Raw genomic sequence first — 19,557 nt, 5'->3', positions numbered from 1 at the left:
GGTGTGTATAAGGTAAGACATATTATCTGGCGTTTTGTTTCTCAATATTATGCAAAAGCAACTTTTCTTACCATCTGGTACCTGCTGTGGCAACTATTAGTCGGTCAGCTACAAACATGGGAGCTGTAAGTTTGATCTTTCGTTTTTTTCTTCGGCTAATACGCTAAACTAGCATGATGTTAAAGTGAAATGTTAGCACCGTAGCTAAGAATGGCTATTGTTTGTGTCCTTCTATATCCCACTCCTTGTTGCATGTGATACACACCATCTATTCCAGGGATGTCCAAAGTGCGGCCCAGGGGCCATTTGCGGCCCGCAGCTAATTGTTTACTGGCCCGCCACACATTCTGGAAATGCTATTGCAGAAATAAAAAAAAAAACATTAAAATGAGGTGAAATCTGACTGTTGACACAAAGCTGCCATGCAGGCTGTTTTTTTTCTTTTGTCTATCTTTATTTTTATTTTTTTGCCATTGCTCAAAAAAACAAAAAAAAGTCAATGTTATAATGAATTATTGACCTATTCAAGGCTCCAATTATTTCAAATATTCCACTTTAAAATGTTTTATGTGGAAAATATTGCATATATTGTGTGGTTGCCATATAAAAACATCAACGTTTTATTTGACAAAAGAGCATAAAACAAACAAAATAATAGTTCAAACGTAAAATTGACAGATATATCTGAAGTTGATCTCGTAACTTAAGTGTTGAAGTAAAAAAAAAAAACCTAATACAAATGTATCACTTTATGAGTGGGGGACCTTTTGGATCCCAAATATATTTCATGGGATTTTATTGATCTTTTCACTGTGATTACTCAAAAATAACAATTAATTAAAATGATTGGTGTCCTGCATTATGGATATTTTTAAGGCTCTAATTACTTCACATCAAACATTGCTTTCTGAATGTTTTGGGCAGTGAGGGAAATACTGCATATTTCAGTTTTATTATAAAAAAACAAAGTTGTCTTGACTGAAAAGGCATAAAACCTTTTTGGTTTTTTTAACTTGATATCAACCTGAAGTTGATATACTGTAGAGATTTACTGTAAGCGTTAAATAAATAAATAAATAATAATTTGACTTGTTTTTAACATTTTAATGACTTAGACCCTTTATGGTCCCCGGGAGCCCTAAAGGTAAAAAAAACAACAAAATCCATATATTTTGTTATGATTTAAAAATGAAAACTATCAAAATGGCCCCCGCATGCTTTAATTTTTCCGTGTGCGGCCCTCAGTGAAAAAAGTTTGGACACCCCTGATCTATTCCATTGGACAGGTGGATAATATTGAATATATGTGCACAATAGACACACACTCTGTTATGTTAGTATTACAGCTACGGCTAGAGGTCGAGGGGTCACCACTCGGGTCAATTGTAGCGAGATATCGGACAAGGAGACAGCTCACGCACAGGATGTGAGTGTCATGTTGTCGAGCGAGTGTCCAAGAACAACACATCTTTGTGGGAGACAAACAGCTGCTATTGCCATCTGTGCACAGTTGTGTGTGTGTGTGTGTGTGTGTGTGTGTGTGCGTGTGTGTGTGTGTGTGTGTGTGTGTGTGTGTGTGTGTGTGTGTGTGTGTGTGTGTCTTTCTATTGAGGTTTTACAAAACTCCCAAAAGCAGTGAAGTTGTCACGTCGTGTAAATGGTAAATAAAAACAAAATACAATGATTTGCAAGTCCTTTTCAACTTATATTCAATTGAATAGACTGCAAAGACAAGATACTTAAAGTTCGAACTGGTAAATTTTAGGGATGTCCGATAATGGCTTTTTGCCGATATCCGATATTCCGATATTGTCCAACTCTTTAATTACCGATACCGATATCAACCGATACCGATATCAACCGATATATGCAGTCTTGGAATTAACACATTATTATGCCTAATTTGGACAACCAGGTATGGTGAAGATAAGGTACTTTTAAAAAATAAAATAAAAATAAGATAACTAAATTAAAAACATTTTCTTGAATAAAAAAGAAAGTAAAACAATATAAAAACAGTTACATAGAAACTAGTAATTAATGAAAATGAGTAAAATTAACTGTTAAAGGTTAGTACTATTAGTGGACCAGCAGCACGCACAATCATGTGTGCTTACGGACTGTATCCCTTGCAGACTGTATTGATATATATTGATATATAAAGTAGGAAGCAGAATATTAATAACAGAAAGAAACAACCCTTTTGTGTGAATGAGTGTAAATGGGGGGAGGGAGGTTTTTTGGGTTGGTGCACTAATTGTAAGTGTATCTTGTGTTTTTTATGTTGATTTAAAAAAAACAAAAAACAAAAAAAACAAAAAAAACGATACACATAATAAAAAAAACGATAACGATAATTTCCGATATTACATTTTAACGCATTTATCGGCCGATAATATCGGCAGGCCGATATTATCAGACATCCCTAGTAAATTTTGTTATTTTTTGCAAATATTAGCTCATTTGGAATTGGATGCCTGCGACATGTTTCAAAAAAAGCTGGCACGAGTGGCAAAAAAGACTGAGAAAGTTGAGGAATGCTCATCAAACACTTGTTTGGAACATCCCACAGGTGAACAGGCTCATTGGGAACAGGTGGGTGCCATGATTGGGTATAAAAGTAGATTCCATGAAATGCTCAGTCATTCACAAACAAGGACGGGGCGAGGGTCACCACTTTGTCAACAAATGCGTGAGCAATTTGTTTAAGAACAACATTTCTCAACCAGCTATTGCAAGGAGTTTAGGGATTTCACCATCTACGCTCTGCAATATCATCAAAAGGTTCAGAGAATCTGGAGAAATCACTGCATGTAAGCGATGATATTAAGGACCTTCCATCCCTCAGGCAATACTGCATCAAAAAGCGACATCAGTGTGTAAAGGATATCTCCACATGGGCTCGGGAACACTTCAGAAAACCACTGTCAGTAACTACAGTTCGTCGCTACATCTGTAAGTGCAAGTTAAAACTCTACTATGCAAAGCGAAAGCCATTTATCAACAACACCCAGAAACGCCGCCAGCTTCGCTGGGCCTGAGCTCATCTAAGATGGACTGATACAAAGTGGAAAAGTGTTCTGTGGTCTGACGAGTCCACATTTCAAATTGTTTTTGGAAACTGTGGACGTCGTGTCCTCCGGACCAAAGAGGAAAAGAATCATCCGGATTGTTCTAGGCACAAAGTGTAAAAGCCAGCATGTGTGATGGTATGGGGGTGTATTAGTGCCCAAGACATGGATAACTTACACATCTGTGAAGGCGCCATTAATGCTGAAAGGTACATACAGGTTTTGGAGCAACATATGTTGCCATCCAAGCAACGTTATCGTGGACGCCCCTGCTTATTTCAGCAAGACGATGCGTGTTACAACAGCGTGGCTTCATAGTAAAAGAGTGCGGGTACTAGACTGGCCTGCCTGTAGTCCAGACATTGAAAATGTGTGGCGCATTATGAAGCCTGCAATAGCAGAAGGGAGACCCCCGGACTGTTGAACAACTTAAGCTGTACATCAAGCAAGAATGGGAAAGAATTCCACCTGAGAAGCTTCAAAAATGTGTCTCCTCAGTTCCCAAACCTTTACTGAGTGTTGTTAAAAGGAAAGGCCATGTAACACAGTGGTGAACATGCCCCTTTGCCAACTTTTTTGCAATGTGTTGCTGCCATTAAATTCTAAGTTAATGATTATTTGCAAAAAAACGAACATTAAGTATCTTGTCTATGCAGTCTATTCAATTGAATATAAGTTGAAAAGGATTTGCAAATCATTGTATTCTGGTTTTATTTACCATTTACACAACGTGCCAACTTCACTGGTTTTGGGTTTGGTATAATAGTCCAGATAGACGTATGGATGAGGACCTACTCTGGATGTTAGGACTGTATGGATCCTCAATCCTGATCGCCGGCTCCAACACTCTGTAGATGACCTACAGTAAACATGGACAAACATGTAAATAATCAGGTAAAGTACAAAAGGCAATGGGCCCCATTCAGCAACCGTTCTTAAGAACACATTTTGCCCACTTACGAAGTTTTTAAGGAGATTTTTGTATTCACCAATGTTTTCTTAGCTGGGATTTGTTCGTAGGTAAGAACAAAATCTACGAGTGCTCCAGAGCTATTTGTTCTTAAGTGTGACAAGTTCCCTTACTTTTATTGTCTAATGTTACATTCATATAATATATATATATATATATATATATATATATATATATATATATATATACACACATATATATATATATATATATATATATATATATATATATATATATATATATATATATATATATATATATATATATATATATATATATATATATATAAAAATATATATATATATATATATATATATATATATATATATATATATATATATATATATATATATATATATACATAGATAGATCGTGCCCTGGAGAGGGAGCGCATATTTCACAACCATGCAGACCTATTTGCCCGAATTGACGAATATTTATTTGAACGCTTTGGGCTACCTCAGCAGTCCCCCCTTTCTTAAACTTACGTTTTTGACATTATGTATTCCCCCCCCCCGCGGGATAATAGAAATTTCTCTTCTGTAATCTGTTTGTGTTTTTTCCGTGTGTTCGATGTTCGGCTTTTCCGCCGGAATTGTGCCCTTATATGGGGAATTAAGGGCGTTTACCTATGCAAATGACATAATTAAGGGTGTTTACAAATGCATATTAGGGAAATAAGGGCGTGTTTATACGCAAATTATGATAGACACGCACGCGCTAACCATTTGGCATTCAGCAACTTAAGAACAGCAGGTGGGAACAATTTGGCCGTTTAAGAACACGTCATGAATTTGAATGGACTCCTCTTTGGGAATCACTTAGGAAGAAAGATAAGTGGAAAAGTTAGAAACGTATTGCTGAACGGGGCCCATTATCTCCAGCACTGACCTCTCCCTCCGTGGACGGCTCGATGTCGGAGTAACGCGTCTCACAGATGACGTCGTTGATGCTGTGCAAAGGACCCTGGGATACGCCGGGAAAGTTGGCGGCGCAGTCGTGGGAAAAGTAGCGGTAGATCTGCCAGTTGCGCCCAAAGTCGGCCGACCGCTCGATCAACATGGCTGCCGGACGGAATGTCTGCAGAAAAAAAAAAATAATATATATATATATTTTTTTTTTTGGCAATTTATTGACGCTGTTGAACAAAGTTTAGCCGTTTTGAAGCTACCTTGAATGTCATAATGAGGTGAGTGAAGTGAAACTCTGCCTCCAGGTCCAGCTGGAGATACACATTTGACTTCCCTGTGACACAAAAGGAGAACGATACCATTATTGACACTTTTAACCCATTTTCTGGCTGATATTAATAACTGGAAATGTTCACAGATGACTCTGTGTAAGAGTTTTGATTGATTGAAACTTTTATTAGTAGATTGCACAGTACAGTACATATTCCGTACAATTGACCACTAAATGGTAACACCCCAATACGTTTTTCAACTTGTTTAAGTCGGGGTCCACGTTAATCAATTCATGGTGAAGAGTAAAGAGTCGTCACACAATAATAATAAATAAGATATAATCGAGTCATATAATAATGTAGTAATAAACATGTCTTGGCACCATGTAATTAGAGTGGCAGAAAGCTAAAAAGATTTTAACTTTGCTACGTTTAAGAATTTTACTTGGACTGTTTGTGGCAGAAAGTCACTAAACATCAAAATAAATGTAATGCAAAATGGGTGAATATTAGGGATGTCCGATAATGGCTTTTTGCCGATATCCGATATTGTCCAACTTTTTAATTACCGATACCGATATCAACCCATACCGATATCAACCGATATATGCAGTCGTGGAATTAACACATTATTATGCCTAATTTGGACAACCAGGTATGGTGAAGATAAGGTACTTTTTTAACAAAATTAGTAAAATAAGATAAATAAATTAAAAACATTTTCTTGGATAAAAAAGAAAGTAAAACAATATAAAAACAGTTACATAGAAACTAGTAATGAATGAAAATGAGTAAAATTAACTGTTAAAGGTTAGTACTATTAGTGGAGCAGCAGCACGCACAATCATGTGTGCTTACGGACTGTATCCCTTGCAGACTGTATTGATATATATTGATATATAATGTAGGAAGCAGAATATTAATAACAGAAAGAAACAACCCTTTTGTGTGAATGAGTGTAAATGGGGGAGGGAGGTTTTTTGGGTTGGTGCACTAATTGTAAGTGTATCTTGTGTTTTTTATGTTGATTTAATTAAAAAAAACAAAACAAAACAAAAAAAAAAAAACGATACCGATAATAAAAAAAACGATACCGATAATTTCCGATATTACATTTTAACGCATCGGCCTGCCGATATTATCGGACATCTCTAGTGAATATAAATCTGTGTGTGTAATAAAGACAATTCTAGCTTGACAACCCATTTCCTGCCAGCACAGTGGTGTCAAAGTCAAGGCCCGGGGGCCAGATCTGGCCCGCGGCAACATTTTATCTGGCCCGCAAACACCTGGAAATGATATGTGTCAATAAAGTACTTATAATAATAATAATAATAATATATTTTATTTGTAAAAGCACTTTACATTGAACAAACAACCTCAAAGTGCTACAGTGCATTTAAAAACAACAACAACAACAACAACAACACTAGAACCACAAATAGCTGACTCTAACAAGTAAAAAAAATAGTAAAAATATGTAATTGATATTTTTCATTTTGACAGAAAAAATATATGTACTGCTTGAAATTGCATGCCTTTTAAACTTTAATAGTATCCAATATTGCAACAAATATTACAGTATATGATCATACTTTCCAAACATGTTTTTGTCTAAATAAAAAAAAAAACTTAATGCGGCCTCGAAGACAGCGGCAGGTGAGTAGATCGCCCAGCTGGGGCGTGTTATCTAATCACCTGTCGCCCTTATTAGCAGCAGCCGTGACGAGACTCACCGTAGTTGGTTTACGTGTGCAACTTTCTCCGACGCTGCCACTCCTTCTTTGTCCACCAAACTTTTCATGCGGTGGGTTAATGCGCTAAAGTAAGCTTTGTTGATGTTATTGACTTATGTGGAGTGCTAGTCAGGCATATTTTGTCAGTGCATGACCAAATAATAATCGATGCTAACATGCTATTTAGGCTAGCTGTATGTACATATTGCATTATTATCCCTCGTTTGTAGGTATAGTTAAGCTCATTTAACTTATTTTACTTATGTCCTCTGTGTATTAAATCCATATTTGTATGTCTCACAACATATTATATTTATCAATAATGGCTGCATTTCTGATGATTGTTTGTGTGCCATGTTGTTCCAGACCACAGCAAAAATTACCCAGCTTGCAAAGATTGTCATAAATCCATGAGAAGAAGACAGCCTGTCATTTCCTTTAACTTGGATAGACACATCTTTACCTTTGGCCATTCTGTCATTACCAGGACTTATTTCACCCTCTGTTTTATTAATGTTTTCCAATACTGTACAAATGTGTAGAATGAATATGACATAAACATTTCTGTCAACGAAGATTTGCATCAGCCTGCGACACATAGTCAATTTGATAGTAGGCTAATATAGACACTTACATCATGTGTTGCCTTCATTATAACACTTATATAAGACTTTTAATTTTTGCGGCTCCAGACATATTAGTTTAGTATTTTTGGCCCAATATGGCTTTTTCAACAGCTAATAATGTATAATGAGATGGAATACTCAGTAAAGTTGGACGACTTAAAAAGATGCCATATAAGTTTAAGTTCTGTAGATGTCGGTTATGTGCGTTAAAAGCTGCGGTTTACCTTTGAAACTAATCCATCGCTAAAAATGACGTTAACAACAATGCTGTCATATCATTACAAGCTGGTATTTTAGGGTCATATCAATACCATAATGTCCCTGTAAGTCCTAATTATGGATTTATTCCAATATATAAATGATAAATGAATGTTTCTCCTTGGTTCACTTCATTAAATCAACTGTAAACCCACATCACGAAACTAGAATAATCAACTGTGCTGAGGAAGGAAAATGACAGAAAGGGGACGGAAGTAAATCAGTACATATTTGAATGGAAAATGTCTAAAATTCCTGCATGTATTCATGCTAACACAGCCCGTGACCTTTCCAGTCAATGATTTCAACGTGGGACTAAAAATATCTACAATCGGTCTTCTTCAGTCCAGTGCTGTATTACTGAGGCGAAGACAACACAAAGATGGCCTTCAAGTTCCGACAGCCATCAGACTGTATAATGCATATGTTCCTTTTTGACTGTACTTAAATGTATAATAATAATAGACTGTATTCATATTATTCACATGTGGATACTGCTGTATAATAGACTGTATTTATGTTATTCACATGTGAATAATGCTGTATAATAGACTGTATTTATGTTATTCACATGTGAATAATGCTGTATAATAGACTGTATTTATATTATTCACATGTGAATAAAGCTGTATAATAGACTGTATTTATATTATTCACATGTGAATAATGCTGTATCATAGACTGTATTTATGTTATTCACATGTGAATAATGCTGTATAATAGACCGTATTTATATTTTTCACATGTGAATAATGCTGTATAATAGACTGTATTTATGTTATTCACATGTGAATAATGCTGTATAATAGACTGTATTTATGTTATTCACATGTGAATAATGCTGTATAATAGACCGTATTTATGTTACCGGTATTCACGTGTGAATAATTCTGTATAATAGACTGTACTTATATTAATCACAAGTGAATAATGCTGTATAATAGACTGTATTTATGTTATTCACATGTGAATAATGCTGTATAATAGACTGTATTTATATTATTCACATGTGAATAAAGCTGTATAATAGACTGTATTTATGTTATTCACATGTGAATAATGCTGTATAATACTGTATTTATGTTATTCACATGTGAATAATGCTGTATAATAGACTGTATTTATGTTATTCACATGTGAATAATGCTGTATAATAGACTGTATGTATATTATTCACATGTGAATAATGCTGTATAATAGACTGTATTTATATTATTCACATGTGAATAAAGCTGTATAATAAACTGTATTTATATTATTCACATGTGAGTAATGCTGTATAATAGATTGTATTTATGTTATTCACATGTGAATAATGCAGTATAATAGACTGTATTTATATTAATCACAAGTGAATAATGCTGTATAATAAACTGTATTTATGTTATTCACATGTGAATAATGCTGTATAATAGACTGTATTTATGTTATACACATGTGAATAATGCTGTATAATACTGTATTTATGTTATTCACATGTGAATAATGCTGTACAATAGACTGTATTTATGTTATTCACATGTGAATAATGCTGTATAATAGACAGTATTTATGTTGCCGGTATTCATGTGTGAATAATGCTGTATAATAGACTGTACTTATATTAATCACAAGTGAGTAAAGCTATATAATAGACTGTATTTATATTATTCACATGTGAATAATACTGTATAATAGACTGTATTTATGTTATTCACATGTGAATAATGCTGTATAATAAACTGTATTTATGTTATTCACATGTGAATAATGATGTATAATAAACTGTATTAATGTTATTCACATGTGAATAATGATGTATAATAATAGACTGTATTTGTATTATTTACATGTGAATAATGCTGTATAATAATAGACTGTATTTGTATTATTCACATGTGAATAATGCTGTATAATAGACTGTATTTATGTTATTCACATGTGAATAATGCTGTATAATAGACTGTATTTATATTATTCACATGTGAATAATACTGTATAATAGACTGTATTTATGTTATTCACATGTAAAAAATACCTTAATATTTATTGTTTATTGTGAGCGAACTGTGGTGCTGAATTTCCCCCAGGGATCAATAAAGTACTTTCTATTCTATTCTATTCTAAGCCCTTCTCACCGTTCTCCGACTGCCACCACGACTTCTTGCGGTGAGGTTTGAAGGTGGTGATCACGTTCTCCATGCGGTGATTGATGGTGTTGTAGACGGGGTCGTAAGGCCGCCTGGAGTCACAGTCGAAACACTTCTTCTCATCCTGTGTCAGCGGGACAAGGCCACAGAGGTCAGAGGTCGCACACTCTTAGGGTCAACGAGGAGGCCAGAAAAGCGAAATGTGGCAACATGTCCAGTAAGAAAATTCTTCCAGCTGCTATGAATACCAATGATGAAAGTGAGCGAACATTTTCGAGTATGAAAAAAAAACCTTGTCAAGGCTGAGAATGAAAATAATGACAAAAAAAGAAAGTGTCTTTAGACTATGAAGGTTGCGTTTTTTTTTGTTCTTTAGTAAAACAAAGTAATTATAATTTATTATAATTACTATTATTATTAATTAATTTTACGTATTTTGTATGAACATAGTTTTTAAGCCAATTGATGATAAAATATGAATTATTTAATTAAAATACAAAATAACGGGTTACATTTTTCCACAAAAAAATACAAACATTTTCACGAATTGATGAAATTGTGACATTTTATTTTTTTTTGTTTTTTAGTAAAAAAAAAAGTAATTCTATTTTATAATTATTTTTAATTTATTGTACTTTTTTTTATGTAGTTTTTTTAAGCCAATTAGGTTGATGATAAAAATATGAATTATTGAATTAAAATGCAAAATAATGGGTTACATTTCTCCACAAAAAAGTAAAAACATTTCCACGAATTGATTACATTTTGACATTTAATTTTTTTGTTTTTTAGTAAAAAAAAAAAAAAAAAAAAATTATTATTGTAATTTTTGAAATTTTACTAATTTTTTATGAATGTAGTTTATAAGCCAATGATGATAAAAATATGAATTATTTAATTAAAATGCAAAATAAAGGATTATATTTTTCCACAAAATGATAAAAATATTTCCACAAATTGATTAAATTGTGATATTTCATTGTTTTGTTTTTTAGTAAAAACAGTAATTTTATTTTATATTTTAAAAGTATTTTACTTATCTTTTATGAATGTCGTTTTTTAAGCCTAGATGATGATACAAATATGAATTATTTAATAAAAATGCAAAATAATAATAATAATTAAATTTTTCCACAAAAAGAGAAAACATTTCCACAAATTGATTAAATTGTGATTTGTTGTTGTTGTTTTTTTGTATTATTATTACAATTTTTAATTTATGTAACATATTTTTTATTAATGTAGTTGTAGTTGATGATGAAGATGATACAATATGAATTATTTAATTAAAATGCAAAATAATGGATTACGTTTTTCACAAAAAAAGGAAACATTTACATGCATTAATTAAATAGTGATATAATAAACTTAATTATATTCTTCAGAACTTATTATATATTTATTGCATGACAAATTGATATACTTTATAACCTTTTTGACTGCAGTTTTAACCAATCAGATCACTGACCCCACCCACCGCTTCATGGATGGCTAAAAAAAACACGTTATAAAACTATAAAATGAACATGCCTATTTTTTTTAATTCCGTAGAATAAATACAAATGTCATATAAGACATTTTAACAATGTTAAATATTGTTAAAACATGCCATGACATGCAAATACCACTAAATAAAAAAAGGCCTAAATAAAATTACTATAAAATTCACAAAATAATTAAAAGTGCTATAAAATGTATAAAATATCAAATAATAAAATGCTCCATAAAATAGTCCAAATATAATTGAATAGAAACACATATCATAAAAATACAAATATTAGTCATTTAAAATGTCAAAAAAAAAAAAAAAATCCACAAAAATGCCATTAAATAATTATATACTCCATTAAATAGCTCAAATATCATAACATCAATACAAAAAATACAAACATAATTTTGTAATTTAAAAGATCATGACATAAAAAATACAAAAAATTAATTTAAAAAAGTCATTAAATAATTAAAAGGGTCATCAGGTTTATAAATTGACAATGAAATAAATATATTTGTTGTAAAAAAAAATAGGAATGTAAATTAGATGATATTTCATATTTTAATTAATTCATGAACAACTGATCATTTAAGTCACATAATCAACACATTTCTGATTTACTTGTATTAATAAACGTTAAACGTGTCTCTCAGTGGCGCGGCAGAATGCTCCTGAGCTGACCTGCAGGTGACTGACGATGCAGTAGGGCTCCTTCCTCCTCATGCCGCACGTGGACGAGGCCTTCAGGTTCTTCTCTCGTCCCACCAGCAGGTCCCCCGTTGCCGGGTAACAGCTGCCGTGGTTACAGCCGTGGCTGTGGTCAGGCTCCTGGCCGCCGGCCGCTGCCAAGACTGGAGGTGGACGAGCGAGAGAGAGAGAGAGAGAGAGAGACGTGGGAGAGGCAGGAAATGAATCAGAGTGAACAGGAAGCAGCGGTGCAGAACTTGATTAGCAGATAGCGACACAATACACCTTTATAAGAAACATTCTTTCCAGTTAAAGAAGGAAAAAAAATAAACACCAAACACTGTGAGAAAAGAAAATAATCCGTTTTTGATTCTTGTATACTGACGGATGAATTACTAATAATTAGAGGTCACGAAAATAACATTTGGAAATAAGCTAAAATTGGTATTTTATGACAAAGTACAAAGTCCTATAAGTTCTCTCCAGAGCTTTTCTTTCTGTCATTCACACACCAGTGAAAATATATATATATATATATATATATATATATATATATATATATATATATATATATATATATATATATATATATATATATATATATATAAACAATTTTGTGGAATAGCCTTCATTTCTAAGAACAAGAATAGACTGTCGAGTTTCAGATGAAAGTTCTCTTTTTCTGGCCATTTTGAGCGTTTAATTGAGCCCACAAATGTGATGCTCCAGAAACTCAATCTGCTCAAAGGAAGGTCAGTTTTGTAGCTTCTGTAACGAGCTAAACTGTTTTCAGATGTGTGAACATGATTGCGCAAGGGTTTTCTAATCATCAATTAGCCTTCTGAGCCAATGAGCAAACACATTGTACCATTAGAACACTGGAGTGATAGTGGCTGGAAATGGGCCTCTATACACCTATGTAGATATTGCACCAAAAAGCAGACATTTGCAGCTAGAATAGTCATTTACCACATTAGCAATGTATAGAGTGTATTTCTTTAAAGTTAAGACTAGTTTAAAGTTATCTTCATTGAAAAGTACAGTGCTTTTCCTTCAAAAATAAGGACATTTCAATGTGACCCCAAACTTTTGAACGGTAGTATATATATATATATATATATATATATATATATATATATATATATATATATATATATATATATATATATATATATATATATATATTACAAAACCCAAAACTAGTAAAGTTGGCACGTTGTGTAAATGGTAAATAAAAACAGAATACAATGATTTGCAAATCATTTTCAATCTATATTCAATTGAATAGACTGCAAAGACTAGATATTTAACGTTCGAACTGGACATCTTTGTTATTTTTTGCAAATACTAGCTCATTTGGAATTTGATGCCTGTAACATGTTTCAAAGAAGTTGGGAAAGGTGGCAAAAAAAGACTGAGAAAGTTGAGGAATGCTCATCAAACACTTATTTGGAACATCCCACAGGTGAACAGGCAAATTGGGAACAGGTGGGTGCCATGATTGGGGTATAAAAGTAGATTCCATGAAATGCTCAGTCATTCACAAACAAGGATGCGGCGAGGGTCACCACTTTGTCAACAAATGCGTGAGTAAATTGTTGAACAGTTTAAGAACAACATTTCTCAACCAGCTATTGCAAGGAATTTAGGGATTTTACCATCTACGGTTTGTAGTATCATCAATCTGGAGAAATCACTGCACGTAAGCGATGATATTACGGAACTTTGATCCCTCAGCATTAAAAAGCGACATCAGTGTGTAAAGGATATCACCACATGAGCTCAGGAACACTTCAGAAAACCACTGTCAGTAACTACAGTTGTAGCTACATCTGTAAGTGCAAGTTAAAACTCTACTTTGCAAAGGGAAGGTCATTTATCAACAACACCCAGAAACGCTGTCGGCTTCGCTGGGCCCGAGCTCATCTAAGATGGACTGATACAAAGTGGAAAAGTGTTCTGTGGTCTGACGAGTCCACATTTCAAATTGTTTTTGGAAACTGTGGACGTCGTGTCCTCCGGACCAAAGAGGAAAAGAACCACCCGGATTGTTATAGGCGCAAAGTGTAAAAGCCAGCATGTGTGATGGTATGGGGGTGTATTAGTGCCCAAGACATGGGTAACTTACACATCTGTGAAGGCGCCATTAATGCTGAAAGGTACATACAGGTTTTGGAGCAACATATGTTGCCATCCAAGCAACGTTACCACGGACGCCCCTGCTTATTTCAGCAAGACAATGCCAAGCCACGTGTTACATCAACGTGGCTTCATAGTAAAAGAGTGCGGGTACTAGACTGGCCTGCCTGTAGTCCAGACCTGTCTCCCATTGAAAATGTGTGGCACCTAAAATAGCACAAGGGAGACCCCCGGACTGTTGAACAACTTAAGCTGTACATCAAGCAAGAATGGGAAAGAATTCCACCTGAGAAGCTTCAAAAATGTGTCTCCTCAGTTCCCAAACCTTTACTGAGTGTTGTTCAAAGGAAAGGCCATGTAACACAGTGGTAAAAAATGCCCCTGTGACAACATTTTTGCAATGTGTTGCTGCCATTAAATTCTAAGTTAATTATTATTTGCAAAAAAAAACAAAGTTCATGAGTTTGAACATCAAATATGTTGTCTTTGTAGTGCATTCAACTGAATATGGCTTGAAAAGGATTTGCAAATCATTGTATTCCGTTTATATTTACATCTAACACAATTTCCCAACTCATATGGAAACGGGGTTTGTAGAAATTATTGGAAACTCAAGACAGCCATGACACTATGTTCTTTATAAGTGTATGTAAACTTTTGACCACATACACATGCATATATACACAATATATATATATATATATATATATATATATATATATATATATATATATATATATATATATATATATATATATATATATATATATATATATATATATATATATATATATATATATATATATATATATTTAATGTAAATAAAACTTGTTTTGAAAACTGTACAAATTGGGCCCAATTAGCTCAATGACAAGGTCTAAGTTGGCACAGTGGGAATCTCTGCTGTGAAAGCTAATAATATTTAACATTGCTAAAAAGAAACATGGAAACATGAGCTCCTTGACGGAGGTCACGGTTGACAAGCGGTGAGATTCAGCGTCTATTTAAAGCAGACATGTGTTCCGTGCTTTGTCACATTAAAACAGGGGTCACCAACCTTTTTGAAAGCAAGAGCTACTTCTTGGGTAGTGATTAATGCGAAGGGCTACCAGTTTGATACACACTTCAATATATTGCCAGAAATTTGCTCAATTCACCTTTAACTCTATGTTATTATTAATAATTATTGATATTTACACTTAATTGAACGGTTTAAAAGAGGAGAAAACACGAAAAAAAAAGACAATTAAATTTTGAAACATAGTTTATCTTCAATTTCGACTCTTTAAAATTCAAAATTCAACCGAAAAAAAGAAGAGAAAATCTAGCTAATTTGAATCTTTTTGAAAAACTTAAAAAAATAATTCATGGAACATCATTAGTAATTTTTCCTGATTAAGATTGATTTTAGAATTTTGATGACATGTTTTAAATAGGTTAAAATCCAATCTGCACTTTGTTAGAATATATAACAAATTGGACCAAGTTATATTTCTAACAAAGACAAATCATTATTTCTTCTATATTTTCCAGAACAAAAATTTGAAAAGAAATTCAAAAGACTTTGAAATAAGATTTAAATTTTATTCTACAGATTTTCTAAATTTGCCAGAATAATTTTTTTGAATTTTAATCATAATAAGTTTGAAGAAATATTTCACAAATATTCTTCGTCGAAAAAACAGAAGCTAAAACGAAGAATTAAATTACAATTTTTTTATTATTCTTTACAATAAAAAAAATTAATTTACTTGAAAATTGATTCAAATTGTCAGGAAAGAAGAGGAAGGAATTTAAAAGGTAAAAAGGTATATGTGTTTAAAACTCCTAAAATCATTTTTAAGGTTGTATTTTTTCTCTAAAATTGTCTTTCTGAAAGTTATAAGAAGCAAAGTAAAAAAATTAATGAATTTATTCAAACAAGTGAAGACCAAGTCTTTAAAATATTTTCTTGGATTTTCAAATTCTATTTGAGTTTTGTCTCTCTTAGAATTAAAAATGTCGGGCAAAGCGAGACCAGCTTGCTAGTAAATAAATACAATTTTAAAAATAGAGGCAGCTCACTGGTAAGTGCTGCTATTTGAGCTATTTTTAGAACAGGCCAGCGGGCTACTCATCTGGTCCTTACGGGCTACCTGGTGCCCGCGGGCACCGCGTTGGTGACCCCTGCATTAAAACTAGCATAGACGGGAGAAGTGAGTGGGAAGAAAGCAGAGGAGGTTTTCACACAGACAAACAAACATGGTGTGGAAACGAGTGGAGAAGAAGTCCACAAACACACACTGGGACACTCCAAGGCCACGTTACAGTCCTGCTCATCTTTTTGGAAGTAATCACCAACAAGTAGAGAGGAGAGTGATGGGAGAGAAGGAACAAGACTTATCTATCATCAGTATCACTGGCAGACGCTTCGGAAGTGACTTGACATCTGTTCTGCTAACTACTGATATACTTTCAAGTGTGTGTGTGTGTGTGGGGGGGGGGGGGAAGCTGGAGGAGTGAAGCAGATGTTGTACATGGTGTATCTTGTCACTTTTATCTCTCTCCATGCAGTCTGAGATTATGAAATACCTTTAAGGTAGGGGTGTGACGGTACACAAAAATTTCGGTTCGGTACGTACCTCGGCTTAGAGGTCACGGTTCGGTTCATTTTCGGTACAGTAAGAAAACAACAAAATATACATTTTTTTGGTTATTTATTTACCAAATGTGTAAACAATGGCTTTCTCCTTTTAACATTGGGAACACTATAATAATTCTGCCCACGTTAATCAACATTAAACTGCCTCAAGTTGTTGCTCGGATTAAATAAAATGCCAAAACTTTTCTTCTACATATAAAAAGTGCAACATTAAACCGTTTCAAGTCAGTTATTACAGCATTTGGGAAGCCTGTAGTTGATTTATTATGTAAATGTGATATTTTTATCAACATGTGATAGCAGGGACCCTGCCATTCAAAACTAGGCTGCTCCATTACTAATGATTCATGTAACTAGAGCTGAAAAAATAGTACAAAAGCAATAGGAGAGACTATTCATCCCTGAACACCATGGAGTTCATGTAGGCTTTATGATGCACTTACATTATTATATCAACTATCAGAGACAGAAACTCTTCATTTAAAGGCCTACTGAAAGCCACTACTAGCGACCACGCAGTCTGATAGTTTATATATCAATGATGAAATCTTAACATTGCAACACATGCCAATACGGCCGGGTTAACTTATAAAGTGACATTTTAAATTTCCCGCTAAACTTCCGGTTGAAAACGTCTATGTGTGATGACGTATGCGCGTGACGTCGATGGTTGAAATGGAAGTATTCGGACACATTGTATCCCAATACAAACAGCTCTGTTTTCGTCGCAAAATGCCACAGTATTCTGGACATCTGTGTTGGTGAATCTTTTGCAATTTGTTTAATGAACAATGGAGACTGCAAAGAAGAAAGCTGTAGGTGGGATCGGTGTATTAGCGGCTGGCTGCAGCAACACAACCAGGAGGACTTTGACTTGGATAGCAGACGCGCTATCCGACGCTAGCCGCCGACCGCATCGATGATCGGGTGAAGTCCCTCCCCGCGCCGTCGATCGCTGGAACGCAGGTGAGCACGGGTGTTGATGAGCAGATGAGGGCTGGCGTAGGTGGATAGCTAATGTTTTTAGCATAGCTCTGTCGAGGTCCCGTAGCTAAGTTAGCTTCAATGGCGTCGTTAGCAACAGCATTGCTAGGCTTCGACAGGCGTCACAGCATTACCCGTGTGGTTACATGTCCAGGGTTTGGTTCGGTGTCTCCTGATAGTAGTATTGTTGATCTGCTGTCTATCCTTCCAGTCAGGGGCTTATTTCTTTTGTTTCTATCTGCATTTAAGCACGACGCTATCACGTTAGCTCAGTAGCTAAAGTGCTTCGCCGATGTATTGTCGTGGAGATAAAAGTCACTGAGAATGTCCATTTCGCGTTCTCGACTCTCATTTTCAAGAGGATATAGTATCCGAGGTGGTTTAAAATACAAATCCGTGATCCACAATAAAAAAAGGAGAAAGTGTGGAATCCAATGAGCCAGCTTGTACCTAAGTTACGGTCAGAGCGAAAAAAGATACGTCCTGCACTGCACTCTAATCCTTCACTCTCACGTTCCTCATCCACAAATCTTTCATCCTCGCTCAAATTAACCAGGTAATCGTCGCTTTCTCGGTCCGAATCGCTCTCGCTGATGGTGTAAACAATGGGGAAATGTGAGGAGCCCTTCAACCTGTGACGTCACGCTACTTCCGGTACAGGCAAGGCTTTTTTTATCAGCGACCAAAAGTTGCGAACTTTATCGTCGATGTTTTCGACTAAATCCTTCCAGCAAAAATATGGCAATATCGCGAAATGATCAAGTATGACACATAGAATGGATCTGCTATCCCTGTTTAAATAAATACAAATTCATTTCAGTAGGCCTTTAACATAATGTCCTTTTTTGCTGCTTCAACACAGCTCAATCAACACAGAAAAAGGTAAAGTGAAATAACAGACAGACAGGGCTTTGCTGTCCGTAACACACACACACACACACACACACAAACACACACACACACACACACACACACATACATGTCTTGCCTACTTTGTGTGGACCCACGTTTGGTCAGTAGGTTGTGACGACCCCCCTTTCCACTATAGCTAGAAGGATGAAAAAAATATATCTATCAAGCCAGGACTGCGAGCGAGCTAAGCTGCCGTTTATGTTTCTAGAAGGTCAACGGGCTCATAGTGATGTTACTAGTAGTTGACTGGGAGGTTTTTTTTTAATAATTTGGGGAGAGTCCGCGGCCTGATGCTTACCTGCTAAACGCTAAGCACTGACTACATGCGCTCTGAATACGCACTGCTGATTGGCTGTTACCACTCTGCTTGTAACCAATCAGATGGTTGTGTGGGTGGGACAATGCTGGGTGCTGTGTAGAGGACTAACAGACAGGCAGAAGGAAGCGGAGCAGCTTAAGACTTTAGCTTAGGCGGCTATTTAATATGTTCGTGTGGAAACTCGTTCGGTACACCTCCGAACCGAACCGAAACCGCCGTACCGAAACGGTTCAATACAAATACACGTACCGTTACACCCCTAATTTAAGGATATTCAACCTTTACATGGCATACATTTCATGTTTATATTATATGTGTTTTATGTGCATTTTATATTATTTTCAATATTTTCAGTTGTGTACTTTTTACAAAATAAAAAAAATAAAAACGCGTGCTTCAGTACCAAAAAT

General features: G+C 34.7%; 1 protein-coding gene across 3 annotated transcripts in view; it reads right to left on the bottom strand.

Annotated features, from left to right (window-relative positions):
• The window catches only part of LOC133654313 (laminin subunit beta-2-like), a 134,725-nt gene that overhangs the window by 71,647 nt on the left and 43,521 nt on the right, over nucleotides 1-19,557 (bottom strand). For all 3 annotated transcript variants that reach the window (XM_062054609.1, XM_062054611.1, XM_062054610.1), the window contains 5 exons: nucleotides 12,147-12,316; nucleotides 9,962-10,097; nucleotides 5,213-5,286; nucleotides 4,933-5,121; nucleotides 3,867-3,930 (listed from right to left, as the gene is read on the bottom strand). In XM_062054609.1, the coding sequence (XP_061910593.1) occupies nucleotides 3,867-3,930; nucleotides 4,933-5,121; nucleotides 5,213-5,286; nucleotides 9,962-10,097; nucleotides 12,147-12,316 (633 nt within the window). The remainder of the gene's footprint in view (nucleotides 1-3,866; nucleotides 3,931-4,932; nucleotides 5,122-5,212; nucleotides 5,287-9,961; nucleotides 10,098-12,146; nucleotides 12,317-19,557) is intronic.

This window comes from Entelurus aequoreus, linkage group LG07 (assembly GCF_033978785.1).
Source record: "Entelurus aequoreus isolate RoL-2023_Sb linkage group LG07, RoL_Eaeq_v1.1, whole genome shotgun sequence".
Lineage (NCBI taxonomy): Eukaryota > Metazoa > Chordata > Actinopteri > Syngnathiformes > Syngnathidae > Entelurus > Entelurus aequoreus.
The sequence above is the reverse complement of the archived record's forward strand: the minus strand, read 5'-3'. Positions and strand labels throughout refer to the sequence as shown.